General features: G+C 37.7%; 1 protein-coding gene across 11 annotated transcripts in view; it reads left to right on the top strand.

Annotated features, from left to right (window-relative positions):
- Positions 1-15,547, top strand: part of RNF38 (ring finger protein 38) — a 129,673-nt gene extending 114,126 nt beyond the window's left edge. For all 11 annotated transcript variants that reach the window (XM_045469730.1, XM_045469729.1, XM_045469736.1 and 8 more), the window contains 7 exons: positions 725-895; positions 3,550-3,711; positions 3,991-4,097; positions 5,619-5,703; positions 9,199-9,320; positions 10,588-10,687; positions 12,093-15,547. In XM_045469730.1, coding sequence (XP_045325686.1) covers positions 725-895; positions 3,550-3,711; positions 3,991-4,097; positions 5,619-5,703; positions 9,199-9,320; positions 10,588-10,687; positions 12,093-12,155 — 810 coding nt within the window. In that variant the 3' untranslated portion in view covers positions 12,156-15,547. The remainder of the gene's footprint in view (positions 1-724; positions 896-3,549; positions 3,712-3,990; positions 4,098-5,618; positions 5,704-9,198; positions 9,321-10,587; positions 10,688-12,092) is intronic.
- The last annotated feature ends 3,012 nt before the right edge of the window (positions 15,548-18,559 follow it).

Below are 18,559 nucleotides of genomic sequence, written 5' to 3'. Positions count from 1 at the left end.
AAGCTTATGTTTTATCCTTTATTCTACCAACCTCCAGTCCAACCTCCTTATTTCACCTCCTTATTTCGCTGTAATCCAGAGGATTTAAATGTCTGTCTAAGGTCTTCAAAGGAAAGCACTTTGCTGAATCTAAATGTAATCCTAATATCCTTATTTCAATTTGAGATTAAAAGGAACACATAAACACCAACACTAGTTTAACTTATTTATCCCAAGCTAGGTTTGGTTTCTCAGTAATAGATTATGGAGTCAGTGTACTAAATTAGCAGACTAAAATTATGAGAGACATAACATAAGGCACTTAACTGTGAATCTGGCTCTTAATAAATATAAAAAATTCTAGAAATAAAAACATTTCTCTAAGATTGTAAAGGAGAACTTCTTGGAAAGGAAAACAGTAATACCTGCTACTTCTTCAGTCAAGTAGAGAGGGCTTCCTCTTCTGTGCAACACTTTTCACCCCATTTCATAGGCCATTAGGTGTTTTGACTAATTTGTCAGAACTATATAAAATACAGAATTAAGTACTAATTACCAGTATTTTACTAACAGATGCAAAAATACACTTGTTTCATTGTTAATATAGGTTACTAAAACATTTTGGTATTTTGAGGGGGGTATGGCAATGATAATTTCAATCTCAATGTATAGACTTTTAAAAAATTGTTACCACTGGTTATACATTCTGATACTTTTTAACAACAAATAACACTATCTTTTACAGATGCTTCAAGCATGTTCAGTTCAGCACTTACCAGTACCATATGCTGCGTTCCCACCCCTTATTTCTAGTGACCCATTTCTTTTACATCCTCCTCACCTTTCTCCCCATCATCCGCCTCATTTGCCGCCACCGGGCCAGTTTGTCCCTTTCCAGACACAGCAATCACGATCGGTAGGTATCTGCTCTTGTGTCTTTAATTTTCACAGAATGTGTAGAGACCCTAAGAGGCAGATAAATTTAGTAGATGTAATTTGTTACCATTTAAAAACTATAATTTAGATTCTTAAAAGAATCAGGGAATTCACAGACCTACAAAAAAATAACAAGCATATTTACCTACAATTAACTTGCTTTCTTAAATTTTCCTAGTTGTTTTTTTTTTTTTTTTTTTTTTTCTTAAAGGGTGGGGCTTGAATTCACCCTGAGATCAAGACCTGAGCTGAATCAGACGCTTAACTGACTGAGCCATCTAGGAGCCCTTCTAGTTCTTTTATATGTGTTTTGTATAATTTAAATTTTTTCTCTCATATCGGCAGTCCTGCAGGAAGTAAATCTGAAGAAAAATTCAGTTCTGTTTTTCCCTTTTATGTATTTCTGAAATAGAAAGTGAAAATATAAAATTGTTTATACTTGCCACAATAATTTTATTTATTTAGGCAAGTAAAGTAACTTTCTGACCCTCAATCTTTTTTTTTCTTAAGTCCTGTTTTTCTGTATTCTGATGAAAAGAAGATGAGATCGTCTGTTAACATAATTCTGTCTTGGGACTGGAATATAGCTAAGAGGCATATTTTGGAGGGTAGAGGGTTGGAGGAGGGATAAGCACTGTAGAAGAGGAAGGGAAGGCACAGGAAGAAGGTCCAGATATCTTTTGGACTGGCCAAATTGAGCATCTGAACCATCAGGCATGGGTAAAGATTTCAGCCCTGTGAAAGGAACTTGACAGTGTATTCTACAGAACCTAACCATCCTTTACCAAGGATTTATGCACCATGCTGGGTCTCAGGTAGAGGTGAACTTAATGGCTGCTCTCCTGAAAATTGTAGAAGCCAATTTTGACAGAAGTTTGGCTAATCCAAAAAGTTAGAACTACTTCTACAAGAAAAGCTTTTATTAGAATCAGGGCAGGATTGATGCCAAGATGTTTCTTAGTTTCCATTACCTGGGAATTCAAGGTTAAAACAAAATTTAGCCATCACTTATTCCTGGGTTTGGAATCCTTTAAAAGGTCCAGTCACATAACCAAATCAGAACTTAGGTTGTGTTATCACAGTGTCAGCCGTTGTAATTTCTCTCAACCATGCATAAGCTCCCACATTAAAGTGGAATCACTTATGTTCGAATAATGTATTGATACTGCCTAACTGCAGGAGGAAGTCAGAGTAACATTTAAGCATAAGTGTTCATAGCAGCATTATTCCTAATAGCCAAAAAGTGGAAAGAGTTCAAATGTCTCATCAGCTGATGCAGTGGATTATTTTTTTAACTATAAACAGGAATGAAATACTGTATACTAAGTACAAGATGGATGAGCCTTGAAAACATTATGCTAAGTGACAGAAGCCAGATACAAAGGACACACATGATTTCATACATGTGAAATGTCCAGAACAGGCAAACTTTGGAAACAGAAGGTAGATTGGCAGTTGTCCAGGGCTTGGGGAGAACTGGAGAAATTGGGTGGTGGACTGCTTAATGGGCACAGGTCGGGGGTGGAGGGATGAAAATGCTCTGGAATTAGGTAGTGGTGATGGTTACACAACTCTTGTGCATCTACCAAAATCTATTGAATTGTACTCCTTAGAGGGTCATTTCTATAGTATGTGAGTTATACCTTAGTAAAGCTACTGTCAAGAAAAAAACATGCTCTGTGCTTTGATTTTGTACATTGTCTCAGTGTTCATAATACACTTTTGAAGTAGGCTATGAACATGTCAGTTCTGTAGATAATAATGAGGTTCATGTTACATTATTTATATAAAAGTTACATGGCTGTTTAGTGACAACAACAAGGATCTGTCTGATGTATTAGAAATACAGCATCATGCCTGCTGAATTTTATCCCTTTTAGCCCTGGTTTTGCTTTATAAATATATACCCTATGTGGGACGCCTGGGTGGCTCAGTCAATTGAGCAGCTGACTCTTGATTTCAGCTCAGGTCATGATCTCACAGTTGGTGAGATCAAGCCCCGTGTAGGGCTCTGTGCTGACAGCGTGGAGCCTGCTTGGGATTCTGTCCCTCCCTCCCCACTCATGTGTGCATGCTCTTTCTCTCTCTCTCAAACTTTAAAAATAGATAAATATATACTATGCTCAATTTCATCTCTTAAAGATTAAGTGCCTGAAAATTTTGTGAGTAGGTAAGTGTATATGACTAAAAAGTAATTTTAACTTTCATATGATTGACTTACCCTTTTTGTCTCTTTTTTAAGAGAAGTTTCAGATAATAAAAGAACTGTATGGGGGAGCCTGACTGGCTCAGTTGCTAGAGCACTTGACTGTTAATCTCAGGGTCATGAGTTCAAGCCCCACGTTGAGCGTGGAGCCTACTTCAAAAAAAAAGAAAGATATCTTTGAATGGATAGTGGAAATGTTTAATGACGTGTTTCAGAAAGTGTCTTATTGAAATCCAATTAAAGACAGGAAGATACTACAGTCTGTTCACATGTATGAATTTAGATTGATATGAACATGAAGAAATAAATGGCCTTAAAAGTGTTTTGTGGGAAGTTAATTTTTATTATTATAAAACACTCTCTAAACACCAGGTATCTAATATACTGGAAGTATGTTAATATATTAGTTTGCGTTTTTCCTTCCTCAGCCTCTGCAAAGGATAGAAAATGAAGTGGAACTCTTAGGAGAACATCTTCCAGTAGGAGGTTTTACTTACCCTCCATCGGCCCATCCCCCAACATTACCTCCATCAGCTCCCTTGCAGTTCCTAACCCATGATCCTTTGCATCAGGAGGTGTCCTTTGGAGTAGTAAGTTTTCATTCATTGTTATTAATTTATTACTTGCTTGGATAACTTACGCCTAACTTTTATGTTTTAAACTAGTTGTGTCTGTGTTAACATTTAAGACATATGAAATGTGACTTAAACAGTAAAGAACTTTGTAGATATTTTGGTTTCTTTGGGTTTTTTGTTGTGTTTTTTTTTTTTTTTTAACTGTCGGTTTTTTAACAAGAGAGACTGTTTGACAGATTAAATAGTTGCAAAGGTGGAATGATCTTAAATTGTTTTAACATTTTCCCCTTACAGCCTTATCCTCCGTTTATGCCTCGGAGGCTCACAGGACGTAGTAGATATCGATCCCAGCAGCCAATACCACCTCCCCCTTATCATCCCAGCTTACTACCATATGTGTTGTAAGTTCTGTTTTTCTCATTTTAATGAATTCTGAATTTTTACACCCTTGAGAGTCTTTATTTTATGAAATGAATATCTTCTCTGTGATTTATAATTTAGGGTGTGTTAGATACTAGGTTTTTTTTTTTTTTTTTTTTTTTTTTTAACGTTTATTCATGTTTTAGAGATAGAGACAGAGCACGAGCAGGGGAGGGGCAGAGAGAGAGGGAGACACAGAATCTGAAGCAGGCTCCAGGATCTAAGCTGTCAGCGCAGAGCCTGACACGGGGCTCGAGCTCATGAACTGCGACATCATGACCTGAGCTGAACTCGGACGCTTAACCAACTGAGCCACCCAGGCACCCCAGATATTAGTTTTTATTTAATGTTGAGTGGTTGGGGTGGGGGACCATTTAAAGGTGAACTAAAGAGAAGAGCCAAGGACAAGGGAGAAGTGGGAGAGGAAGAAATTTGTGAGCCAGAATATAGGTTTAACAAATCAAAAGGTAGAAAAATTGACAGTTTTTGCCTCTTACGCAGCTGTCATCACTTGTCACCTTTGATTATCCAGCTTTCAATGCTGCTGCTTTTCTCAAGGGAAGAGAGAAAAGTTATCTGTGCCTTAGAAATATTCTTAGGATTACATTTGTAACATACACCCGTGGGTTAAACGTGATAGTTCTTTTTTTCTCTCTCATGGAATGAAGTTCAGGAGTAGGCAATTCAGGGATTGTTTGTTACCCCATAACTGAGGAATGGTTCTACCATCTTCAAAATTTTATGGCTTTCTCTGTGTGATTAAAGATGGTTCCTCAAGTTCTAGCCATTACATCTATACTCCAGCTAGTAAAAATGAAAATGGATCTCTCTGCCCACTTCTCAAGGCTACTTCCTAGAAGTTGCATGTCTTGTACTCCTGCCTACATCCCATTGGCTAGAATTTAGTCTTGTGCCTATAATTAATTTCTAAGAAGGGTAGGAAATGTTGTTTTGTACAGAGGGCCATGCGCCAATATCACACTATTTTGATAATTATAGCTTTATTATAAGTCTTAAAATCAGACAGTATCAGAACTTGGTTCTTAAGATGATTTAAAGTCTTGAATGATCCATATAAAGTTTGAAATCAGCTAGGTTTCTACTAAAGCATATCTTGCTGGGATTTTGGTGTAGGGACTGCATGAAATCTGTAAATCAGTTTTGGAAGAGAGTTGACATCTTCTAGTCCACTCAACAGTATATTTCTTTATTTGTTCATTTAAAAAAAATTTTTCCCAGCAGTGTTTTTAGTTTTTAATTGTATAGGTCTTGTACATGTTTTATTAAACTAATCCCTAATATTTCATATTTTTTATGCTATTCTGAATGGTATTTTTAAAATGTCAGTTTTTATTTATTGCTAGCAAAGTCCATTTCGTTAAAATTGCCACTGATTAACACTGACCGTTCTTTATCCCTGTAGCATTAGCCTTGTTCTTCCTACCTGTTCATTGAAGTGATGTACCAGTGTATCAATGCTAGTTTTGATTATTTCACTGCAGATCAATGCTTCCAGTGCCACCTGCAGTGGGCCCAACTTTCAGCTTTGAATTGGATGTGGAAGATGGAGAAGTAGAAAATTATGAGGTTAGTAGGTGAACTGTGAGTTTGTTTGCATAGTATTATACGCAAAAGAAGTATTTTTTACTCATTCATCTAATTAAACATGTATTAGATAAATCGTTGTAAATTTCACAATACAAATATATCAAAAAGTGGTTAGCATCCTTAAGGATATTTCTACATGTACTACACAGCTGTGATAATGAGATAGACTTTGGTCCTGTGTTGGAATTATATATAATTCCTTTGAGAGAATGTACATGAGAAAGCAGTGAATTATGATTGGAAATTCTGAAAAGATTTTGTGGAAGCACAGTTGTTTAACCTGGCTCCTGAAGGATGGGAAGGCTGCTTTATGCGTGAGATTGAGGTAGGAAAGTGCTGGATATTCTTGAGGAACAGCATACAGTTGGTGACTAAAGTGAATATTGCGGGAGGAAGGTGCCGCCCAGGTGCCTCATATTATTGGAGGTTAGGAAGAGGAGGTGCAGTTTAGGGGTTGGAAGGCAGCTTTGTATTGTTGAATGTGAGCGACAGTGTCACTTTGATACTGCTAGTTCTCTTTCTCACTCCATCCTCACTCAGTCTCTATTTGGACACTGTGAATAGAAGCTAGAGACAGGTAAGAGACACATACATACACACACATACACAATCTTAAAACATCTTTAGTTTTTTTGTGTGTTTTTGTTTTGTTTTTAACACATGTGAAAGAGATCAGGCCAGATGGTATATTCTTCTATAGTTTTCAAAATGGTATTGTGTCATTTTCTTTATATACATAGTCACACTGCCCTGACCTTTGGATTTCATTTCCATTTAATTTTTTTAATATTTTATTTACTTTTGAGAGAGAGAGGGAGGGAGTAGGGGGTATAGAGAATCCCAGGCAGGCTCCGCGTTGACAGCAGAGAGCCTGATGCAGGAGTCAAACCCAGGAACTGTGGGATCATGACCTGAGCCAAAGTCAGATGCTTAATTGACTGAGCCACCCAGGTACCCCTCCATTTCCAGATTTCTAGAGAGAGAAAGGGGCTGTAAAGATTTTCTGGTTTTGTTTCTACACTGATGACTTTAGTTTTCTGCAAAGGAGTTAGTTGTCCTTTAGGCATTCTGTACTAAAAGGAAGTCATAAGTCATGTCGCCAAAAAAGACAGCTCTTGATTAAATGATCATGTACCCATTAATGAAAAAAACCATGATATACTATCCCAGTGTAAGAAAAATATTTTTATTTGGCATTACCTTTCTAAACTATATTTTAGGTTAAATATTTTGATCTTCTGCAGTCATACTTTAATCCAGTCAAGAATTTTTTGCTTTTCTTGTTTTGACCTAAAATCCAGTTTAGAAAGGTATTCCAGTGCCAAATAAAAAAATACTTTTGCATTCTTGCCTAAGTGCCTTTACTCCCTTTGTCCTTCTGCCTAAGAACTTTCCTCCTCCTCCACATTTTGAAACTTAGCCATCTTTTAAGACCCAGCTAAAAATACTACATCTATGAAAGGCATTTCTAGTCCATTTCTAGATCCAAATGAGTTTCTCCCTCCTTTTTGTTCTTAAAGTTCTTACAAAACCCTGCGTACTGGGGCGCCTGGGTAGCTCAGTCAGTTAAGTGTCCAACTTCAGCTCAGTTCATGATCTCACGGTTCAAGAGTTTGAGTCCCGCCTTGGGCTCTGCACTGACAGTGTGGAACCTCCTTGGGATTCTCCCTCTCTGCCCTTCCCCCACTTAAGTGTGCATGCACTCCCTCTCTCCTTCCCTTCCTCCCTTTGTCTCTCCCTCTCCATCTCCCTCTCTCCTAAAAAAGTAAGTAAACTTAAAAAAAAAAAAAAAAAAAAGAAAACCATGCAGACTTGTCATGTTCTGCCTTCAGGTGTCTTGCTTGCTAGATCATATAAATTCATTGAAGATTTGATTATCATAGCCTCCACCCAGTAAGGGCTTAATGATCATACTTTATTGAATATATTTGTCTTAAGTTGTTTTCATTGACCCAAGTGTCCTGTAGTATAAAACAGTTAATACCAGCTATATTCTAAATTTTATGTGCTAATTGTAATCAGCATCAATTAAATTTAACAATTTGCTATCTAACATTTTAAAGGGACTTAGGGGCATGCATGGTGAAGGAGGAGCAATTTATTTAGATGACCCAATTCTCCAAATAAAGCTGTACCGAAAACAGCATTGTGGCTTCAACTATCACAACATTAATTATTGAGATTTTGGGAAGTTGATTCTATTCCTCTCATTGTCCATCATCATTTCATTGTTATACATTCTCTTCACCCTGTGGTAGCCTAAAAAAGAGGGGAAAGCAGCATACGAAAGACTGGAAAATTGTAGAATAAAGCAAAATGAGTAATTAGAACCAATGAAAACTGGGAGAAAGGAGGTACTGTTGTAAAATCAGTAAGTGTAATAGCAGCCATATATTGAAACATAACAACTGTCTTAAAATCCATGAGTTCTTAGTGATAACTTCAAAAAATAAAAGAAAAAATCTCATTGGCCTACCCTTTTCTATTTAAATTATGCTACTGAGTACAGTTTGATATGGGGCAGTTGCTCAATATTAGTAATATTTCATCTAATAAATGAAGAAAATGATAGAATATTACCATTTTGCCATCTTTAATGGATTAATAGTCCTAGGCATGATGAGCCTAATGGGAATAGTTGAAGCCACCAATTTATAGGAAGTACAGGGGACAGGAAAACACAAATCTCGGGTAGGTAGGTTCAGTCAGCAAAAATCAGACTGTGAATTTGTACAAGCCGTTGACCCAGTTTGTTCAACAGAACAAACAGTATCTAAAAAAAGATACCAGAGACCTGTCAAACAGTGGTAAGGTATGGATTGATTTGGATCCTGATTTGAACAACTATTTTTAAAAGTGTTTTCGGAAATAATTGAAACGAGAGATGTTTAATATTTAAGGAATTGTTAATTTTTTAGGTGTGATGTTACTGTGGTTATATTCTTTTAAAACTTCTTTTACTTTTGAAAATGGTGAGTCTCAACTTGACGACAGTTTTACTCCACCCCGGCCCCCAGGGTATTTGGCAACATCTGGAGACAGTATTGGTGTGCAGTTGCTAGCATCCAGCAGCTGGAGGCTGGGGGCTACTGCTAAATATCCCACAATACACAAGGACAGCCCCCCCACCCAATGAAATTTTGTCCAGCTCAAAATGTCAGAAGGGCTGAAGTTGACAGATTGTTTTAAAGATATACACAGAACTATTTTATCAATGAAATACAATATTTTACTTTTGTTTCAAAATAATCTGGGATTTAGGAGTGGACAGTACTAGATGAAATTAGCCATGAATTGTTGAGCCTGGGTAATTGGCATGTGGAAGTTCATTATGCTGTTTTCTACTAGTGTATGTATTAAAAATTTTCCATGTTAATGATAGGGTTGCAGTTTTTTGTTTGTTGTAGGGGTTTTCGATTATTGAAATAGAAAACTTAGAGATTAAAATGTTTACTCCTTTTACCCCCTTTCTAGGCCCTCTTAAACCTGGCAGAGCGACTGGGAGAGGCTAAGCCTCGAGGACTGACTAAAGCAGATATCGAACAGCTTCCTTCTTATCGGTTCAATCCTAATAACCACCAGTCAGAGCAGACTTTGTAAGTACATTTTGCCGACATCACTCTATGTGAAATTTCCTTTTTTACCTTTATAAAATAAACACTTGAAAGTCAAAGATAACTTGATAAATAGTCTCTGTTGCATACCCTAGGCCTGTTCCGTATGGTAGCCACTAGTCTTGTGTGGCTGTTTAAAATTTTAAAGTTAAGTTTATTGGACTAGCTAGTGATACTGTGTTGGAAGATGTTCAACATTTCTGTCTCAGAAAGTTTTGTTGGACAGTGCTGTTCTGTATTTTGAGGTTGCCTAGAAATTGTTTTTGATTATTTTATTATTAAAAAAATTTTTTTTAATGTTTATTTTTTTTCTTGAGAGAGAGAGTGCAAACAGGGGATGGGCAGAGAGAGAGGAAGATGCACAGAATCCGAAGCAGGCTCCAGGCTCTGAGCTGTCAGCACAAAGCCCGATGTGGGGCTTGAACTCATGAACCCCGAGATCATGATCTGAGCCAAAGTTGGATGCTTAACCAACTGAGCCACCAGGCACTCCACTTTTATTTTTTTAATGTTTATTTTTGAGACAGAGAGAGCGGGGGAGGGAGACAGAGGAGGAGACACAGAATCTGAGCTGTCAGCACCAGAGCCTGACGTGGGGCTCAAACCCACAAGTCATGAGATCACGACCTGAGCTGAAGTCAGACGCTTAACCAACTGAGCCACACAGGCACCCCTAGAATAGTTTATGTAAGATTGAAGAGTCTCATACATGTAAAGATTGAGGTTTTTACCTAAACATTCTGCTTATTATAGTATCTTTAATAACAACTTTATGGAGATATAATTCACATTTAAAGTGTACAGTTTGGGAGTGCCTGGGTAGCTCAGTCAGTTAAGCGCCCAACTCTTCATTTCAGCTTGGGTCATGATCTCACGGCTCATGGGTTCGAGTCTTGCATTGGACTCCGTGCTAACATCGAGGAGCTTGCTTAGGATTCCCTCTCTACCCTTCCCCTGCTCGCTCTCTTATCCCTCCCTCAAAATAAGTAAACATTAAAAATATTTGTTTAATTAAATAAAATAAACTTTAAAAATAAAATTTTCGTGATGATCTCTCAGTAGAGCAAAGCACTCTTACTAAATGTCTTAAGGTTATGATTATTTCGGGGTATTGATAGATGACTTTGTCTTAAAATTTAAATGACATTTTGAAAAGTGAGATGGTAAATGGTGTTCTAGGCTTCAGTAGTCATAACAAAATAGGAAACCACTTGGTTTTATGGTTAAATGATCTTTTTGCTTTTTTTAGGTGTGTAGTATGCATGTGTGATTTTGAGTCAAGGCAGCTACTTAGAGTTTTACCCTGTAACCACGAGTTCCATGCCAAGTGTGTCGACAAATGGCTTAAGGTAAAGTGATGGTATCTGTGAAGAGAGTAACAATGAATTCTTTTTTACTGACTGTAGTTTTAAATCCATTGCTTGTGGAGGGTGGGTAAGGGGACAAAATTTTCAATGATTTCTGTGAATGAAGAGAAAACATCAGTAAAAATTAACTACAGTCATTAATGTGGGAGTGATTGTGCAAAACTTGAAAATGAGTTATCTGTCCTTGGTCATCAGTGTTTCCTTTCTCATGGTGTGTGGGGACAAGGCCTGACTTGATGGGCCATTTTTCTCTTAAGAGTTTACAGGTGGACCTCACTGGAGCTCTTTTGTCAGAGATTTACTTGGGAAATAAACCTCTAGTGCTTTTTATTTAATTCTGATCATTTTTTCTTTTGTAGATCTGAAAAACCCAAAGGACACAAGTTCTATATTTTATAATAGTAGAATGAAAACATGATGCAGTAAAATAATTTAAAAATGATCAACTGTTTTTTTGTTTGTTTTGGTTTTGGTTTGGGTTTTTTTTTTTTTTTTTTTTTTTTTGAGCATTCTGATTAGGAGATAATACCACTGGGTTAGAGAAGTTTACAGTTTGGTGAGGAAGACAGAGAAGTTAAAATAGAATCAGTCTTTCTCGGTGAGCACAGATTAAGGGTGCCCAGTTGAGCCCAAACCGAACCCTGAAGGCAAAGGGTCTTAACTTTTCAGAAGAAGAAACCCTGTCATGTGGGAACAGAGACTGAACCAAAAATGACAGATTCCGTATGGCTGATAGCGAGAGTGGCAAGAGAAGAGCCGTTCAAAGCTATGGCCAGTGAGTGACCAGCTTATGAGTGTGAGGGAGTGTGGACTTGATCCCAGAAACAGTGTGGAAGGCTGTGCTTGAGATTGTGTTTTAGAAAGACAACTGGCCACTGTTCGGGGACCAGAAAGGGAGAGATCTTTCTGAGAAATGGGGAGATGGAATAATGGGTCCTGGGCTAGCCAGAGAACAAGTTCTGGCAATTGGATGAAAAGAGGAGGACTGATTCGAGAACTGTCAAAATGTAGAAATGGGAGTATTTGATGAATGATGGATGTGGAATGTAGAGCAGGTAATGCTTAGGTTTCTGGCTTCGGCAACTCGAAAAATGGTGGTGCCATTTGTTGAGATGGAGTTTTAAGCTAGTTATTAAATCTGAACTGGTGATAGGTAATCTTGTCAGTGTGATAAAACAGACCTATTAGGAAAATCATCAGCTACTAAGTCTGAGTTGATGGTGTATTTTTTTTTTTTTTTAAGAAAGATTAAATGATTACTTTGTACCTTTTTAAAGGAATAAAGAATGTAAAAACTATATGGGAGGTAAAAATAGTTTATTGCTTTTGACGTATTTCATTGTGTAACTCACAATTCGGACAAGTTTTTTTCTCTTTTATGTTTTAGGCAAATCGTACTTGCCCAATTTGCCGAGCTGATGCTTCAGAAGTGCATCGGGATTCAGAATGACCAACCTAAGAGCACAAGTTTAGTTTGGGTGTTCCTCATCACATGTATATACGGACTATCCATTGAACTTAATCTGTGTGGCTTCCAGCCCTCCCTTTACCAAAAGGGTCAATGGACCTTTCTTTGCACTGTGTGACTTAATCAACTATAAAAGCTTACAATTAGTCTTCACAATTATGGGATTGTTATACTAACCGTGTGATTGGAACTCCAAAGACTTTTTCTTTAGCTTAATTTTGTGTGTGCACTAACATTCCCTGGTTTTTGTGTGATCATTCCGAGTGTTGCTGCAAGATTACAGTGGACGTGATCTTTTAGCATGTGCTTTTATAAAAAGTGGTAGCTCCAGATGATATAGCAATCTACCTTATATAGAGCCTTCAGAAACTGTGAGTGGAAATGAATGCAGCGTGTGACTGTTGGTGATAAATGTATCTGTGTGAGAGAGAGTGTGCGCAACTACTTGTGTGAGGGCATGGTCGCTAACGTGTGTCTGAGATCCTATCTACCAGCATGTACCAAGAATGTGTGTGTAGTTTTAATTATGCTGCAATGTATAATCTGGTGTGTTATTTAAACAGCACTAGTACTGTACACTGGTTTTTTCCCTTGTGTTTGCTGTTGCACACTGATTGCTAAGGGTGCATCAATGATAAGCATCGAATACTCCATCCCCTTCCCTCCCATGAATGGAATGAGAAAAGCCTTCTTCCTTTGCTTCAGGCAGCTGTCACCTTCTCTTCATCGGTGGTCCCAAGTGGGTCACTTAAGAAAAAAAGTGTAACAGATTCTCACTCCATGAACCTGATTTTTTGATTCTGTTGTGGGAAAAAATTTTGTACTCTCCAACTTGCTGTTTCCAAAAAGAAGGTGCAATATCATACATCATCAGTTAGCAATATTAGCATTTCAATCAGTGATTTGAATGTTGATGGTTTGTTTTTTTCCTTTACATTTCCAGTAAGCTTCTTACAGGAAGCACCTGTGATTTTTTTTTTTTTAATGTTTAGATTTGTAGTCTATTCTGAAGATATTTGAGTAATATATTTCTAAGAATACCGCTCGTCCCACGAAGTCTCACCTCCTTTACTTCCACCAGAACAAAATTTGTTAACTAATTCAGCTTGACTTCTGATATGTTCTTTGTTAAGCTCTCATAGGCAACTAAAATATTTTAAGAAAACTCGATTTCTGTTCGTATTGATTGACCTGCCAACCTCCAATTCTGAAAGTTGTCTAGTAGTGCTTCTCCTGGAAACCCTCATTTCCAGGATGGGTCAAGTGCTGTGACAGCTTGAATTCTTAGACCTGATGTGTTTTCATGTTTTATTGCTTTTAAAATTTTTTTTTTGTTTGAGAAAAATTTAATATAACAGGTCCAGAATACTTGCAGTATAAATGAAGATTTGATTTTTGTATAAAAAATAATGCTGTAAAACAGGAATTGACCTTCATTTAGTCGATCTGAAATACATAGCTGTGTGGGTTTTGTTTTTTTTTATAGGTTCATTGAGCATCATTTAGATTGTTTAAAGTCATTTTTCCAGCAATGTTTCGATTCCTCTCCTTCTGTTGTGTTCAGCATTGTCTGCCTCTTCCTGCAGTTGGTGTCATTGCTTTGTTCGCAGTAGCACAAGCTGCATAATCCCAGTCAGGACTGTGAGGACTCTCTGCCAGCCTCACTCAGCTCTCAGCTGGCTCTGTGTCAGTTTTCTCCTCAGACAGTGTTAACGACTTGTTACTGCCATGCTACTTGCCTTCCCTTGAAGTCTTCATAAACTTATCCCAGCTTAGAGTTCAGTAAAGTCAATTCACACAGAAGCACAATTTTGCCCTTTTCCAGACACTGTTGCCTCTATCTAGTCATACAAATAGGATTTTGCACACTTTGTTTGCCCCTGTATTTGTCAGTGCATCAGAAATACATCTCAACAGTAGTAAAGTGCACATTACTTTTAACTCATTGGGACATTCCCCACCTGTTCCTGATGAATAAAAAGTGTGTTAAAGACCAAAATTATTGGCATAATAATCAGCTACATTACAAATCACGTATAGTTTAATCTTTTTTTTTTAATTAAAAAATCATGTTGAAAATGGCAAAAGCCCATCTTATACATAGACTCTTTTATATAGCTGCAAAAAATTTATATCTGTACAGATCTAACATAACACTACTACACTCAGTATTCATTTTATTGAAGCATGCAAGTAAAGCACTTTTTCTAATTTATATAGATACCTAATTAACAAGGCACATTGTACTAATGACTAGGAAAAGTAGCCTTTTCTCCCCTCCCTCTGACGATGAATTCTTGTCATACAATCCCTTGTCCAGCAAATTTTTGAGAGGCATTTGGCAACTTAGGAGGCAGCAGGGTCTATTTTGGTAAAATCCTGGATTGTCGCACTCTTGTGACTGATCTCTCTTTGGGAATGTCTTTCTGTGCATGGGGCCCTTAGAGATGTGTACAGACTTGCTTATTAGGTGGGTAGTGCGGATTAGGAGCATATGTGCATGTGCTCTGAACCAGCTCACGCCAGCCACGGTGAGCGCCTGTGTGGCGACCAGAAGAGAAGGAAGGAACAGTTGATTCATGCCCAGCTGTTGCCACCTTGAGCGATGCGCCAGGTAGCAGGCAGATATTGGTTTGTTGCCTTCTTCCTCTTTTCTCCTAAAACAATATTGGCTTTACCATCTTAACTCTGCTGTGGGGTTTCGTTTTGTTTTGCATGAATAATCATCTTGAAATTTTTTTTAACTCCCCCCCCCCCCCCCCACACCCGCCCCAAAAGAACAAAACAAAAAACAAGTCAAGGCCTCCAGGTATCAAGATCTCATTAGGATTTTCTGTCCTGAATTTTTTTTTTTTTTTTTTTTTTTTTGAGCAAAATCTGGAAAATGTGAACACATATGTAGATTTTATACACTCTCTGAAACGTGATTTATTAAGATTCTTAAATTTGGGCCTCTTACAGTATTTTGAATGAGATCTACCAACTCACTTAAAGAGAATATTTTTCACAGATATCTTTAGGCCTTCATTAGAAAGCTATTTTCCCCCCTGTTGGTACATTTGGTTACCTCATTTTGCTGTTTGTTTCAGATTATGAAAGCTTACAGGGGTGTTTTTTGGAATCATTTGCTGAGTCATTTCCTGAAATCATATTCCATTGTATCAGTTAACATAGTTTTAAATGTACGTATTATAAATATCTGTAACCAAATCATTTGAAGGCTTGATAAATTTTTAACAAAGTTTGTACATTTTTTATGAAAGTTACTAGTAATGCTTTACTAAGTAGTGCAATGAATTTTTATTTTTAATCCCTGTGCCCAATTTTGGAGTTGAGAGGGTTGTTGGTAATAAATGTATGATGTACACTTAAAACATTTTTTTGTGGTTCATGTTTGTGTTGTGGAAGGGGTAGGGTTGTGTGTGCCTGGAGGGAGGGTGGTAGCAGGATTCCAGCAGGAAGATAGAGCTGCTGAGCTGCTAGCAGCCAGATCAGATTTTTAGACTATAATTCAGATTTTGTTTCTGCATTTGTGTAGAATTCTTAGAAACTCAAAAACAGCTAGCATTACAACACGTAGAACATAATTCTATCTTCTAAAAAGCCAAGAAGATAGCTGAACGTAGCCACACATGTGGTCTAAACTCACCGAACAGTAGGGCTACATAAGTAGGTAACTAGATTTCTTTTTTTATATGTTGACCATAAGATGCAGGAAAGAAGATTACAGTAGGTAACCAGGCAAAGTTGTCCACATTAGCTACAGCTTACATCCAACTTCTTGTCAGCATAATAGGGAAAGAGGAGCCTCTTTCATTTTCCATACTTGTTTGTGTAATTCCTTTCCTTTCACTAAAAAGGAAGAAAATAAGAGTAATCTACTTCCGTGTACATGCTGACTGTGTTACTTGAGAAGGAAAGTAGACACAAGATACAAAAAATTGAGGCGAAATAATAGATCCCACTTCCTTCCATTCCCTCTTTCAGGAAGCATTCATTCTTTGGCTTAATTAAGGAAGGATGATGCCCTCTGCCCGGCTCCAGTAGTTAACTGGTAGAGGCATTCAGTAAAGTGACCAAGTCCTGTTTCTCTCTTGTATCCAGCATATTTGAAAGAATGTTTGTGTTGGACTTTGAATGCCTCAAGAAACCCAAAGCTGGTGCTGTCTTACGGCAGAGGCATTTTCTACTCAGTAAATACCGGTGCGCTCTCTCGTGACTCCTTACCTGCAGTGAAGGCAGGAAAGCCCATGCAGCTTATTTGAGCCTTTGTAATGTGGAGAGTCCAAATTGAGATGTGCTGTAAATTTATACACTGGATTTCAAAGACGTGGTATGAGAAAACATAAAGTGTCCCATTGATTTTTATACAAATCTGAAGGCCTTATAAGCATAGGTTCTGTGGGAGCATTTAAAAGCCAGCTCTCTTTTCCTCTGCCATGGTGATGGCAGCTCTGAGTTTTGAGTCACTACATGGGAAAGAGCTCTCCTAGAAGAAGCCTTGGGACTCAGCAGATTTTCTGTGAGCAATAGAGGCCCTTAAACAAGGTGTGAAATGTGGACTCTTACCAGGACTTCATCTTTGCCGATTTATTTCCCCCTTTTACAAATCTTTTACATCTTAAATTCTTAACTATGCTTTGACACTACTAAACCACTATTAAACTGGTGTTTAAATGTGTCAGTTAAACATCACTGGATACAATTACTTCTTAACAAATCATAAGACCTGATTTGTACCAAAGGAAAAAAATTCTTGTGAGAGTCTGGTCAGATCACTGCAAGTGTTTGGGGTCTCTTGGATGTTTCACATTACTGAACTCTATATAGACTGCTGTCCAATACAGATGTAATGAGCCATATGTAATTAAACGTTTTTTAGTGGCCGCATTAAAAAGTAAAAGGAAACAGTTGAAATATTTTTAATATATTCTGCCTAACCTACCCCAAATATCTCAGCATGTGATTAGTATAAAGATTAATGAGACATTTTATGTTTTCTCATACCAAGTCTTTGAAATCCAGTGTATAAATTTATAGTACATCTCAATTTGGACTCTCCACATTTCAAATGCTCAGATAGTTATCTGTGGATGGTAGCCATTATGTTAGGATCTAGATAGCTGGCCTACATAACCTTCAAGAGCAAAGTTTTCTTGTCAATACATTCCCTCATCAGACGTTTGCTTAGCCCTTTCAGGATTCACAGCAATTTGAAAGATTATTTGCCAGTCAGAGTTGGGCAGTCTGAAGGATTGGGAGCAGGAAACTTCCAACCCACCCTGAGATGATGGGGTAGATTCCTATCGAGGTTGCCCCATAGTGCATATGCTCTTAACCTCTTTCATGTGGCTCTCTCTACCTCCCAAGATGGCAAGCAGGAAATGCAGGAATAAGAAAGAAAAATAAACCAATGACAGCCGGGGATACTGAATGTCACCTTACAGTCTGAAGTCTGAAAATGTGCCGTAGAGTCAGTATGAATGTTTTCCTACTATAGAGGAAGTGAATGGAAGTGAATTGTTCGGTAAAAAGGAACCCATGTTCCCTTCAAGCCTCTGATTCTTGGTCTACACATGGAAGCAGTACAGTGGCTGGCTAATAAGACCTACAGCTAATACCCAATATCTACCAGAACCCATCACCATGTACAGTAAACTTATTCAAAAGCTGCTTTCGTAGCCTCCCTTTCAAGTGTTGGTTAGAATCCCTTCCCCACAGACCCTCTGTAAACAGAGATTTGCAATGTGGTGGCCTCTTTCTTCCCATTACCGCAACCCTTTCGTGTTTGTATTACCCAACCTTATTGGTAGTTAATACTTCTAATAAAGAAGGGTTCTATAAATGTGGTAAGATACGCTTCTGACAGTGTAAACTTTATCCTAGTAAAGATAGACACTTCTGTTGACAGTGCAAGTATATGATATCCATGTGTTCTAGTTGGTTCTTTTTCTCCCCTTCTGCTTTTGGACATGTTAATACTGGACTTAAGCTAAGTCAGAGGAAAATGACCTTGACCCTTGTACCAAAATAAGGCCAGCCTTCTAAAGAAAAAATTTAAACTATTTGGTGATTCAGGCTCAGACTGCCCTGGTTTTGATAACCAGTATGAAGGAAAATAGATGCATTTATTCTAATTCCAGAATTTCTAAAAGAAGGTTGGACCATTCTTGTAATCCAGACTGCTAGACTTTAGTTGGGGAAACAAGTCAGGAAGAAAAAGTGATGGGGCTCCTGCTGGCTCAGCTGGTAGAGCATGTGACTCTTGATGTCAGGGTCATGAGTTGAAGCCCCACGTTGGGTGTAGAGCTTTCTTTAAAAACAACAAAAACAATGGAAAAAAGTGAGTTCAAAGTCAATTTCTTTTCCTTACAAAATGAGAGATT

Source organism: Leopardus geoffroyi, chromosome D4 (assembly GCF_018350155.1).
Source record: "Leopardus geoffroyi isolate Oge1 chromosome D4, O.geoffroyi_Oge1_pat1.0, whole genome shotgun sequence".
In the NCBI taxonomy this organism is placed as follows: domain Eukaryota; kingdom Metazoa; phylum Chordata; class Mammalia; order Carnivora; family Felidae; genus Leopardus; species Leopardus geoffroyi.
The sequence above is the reverse complement of the archived record's forward strand: the minus strand, read 5'-3'. Positions and strand labels throughout refer to the sequence as shown.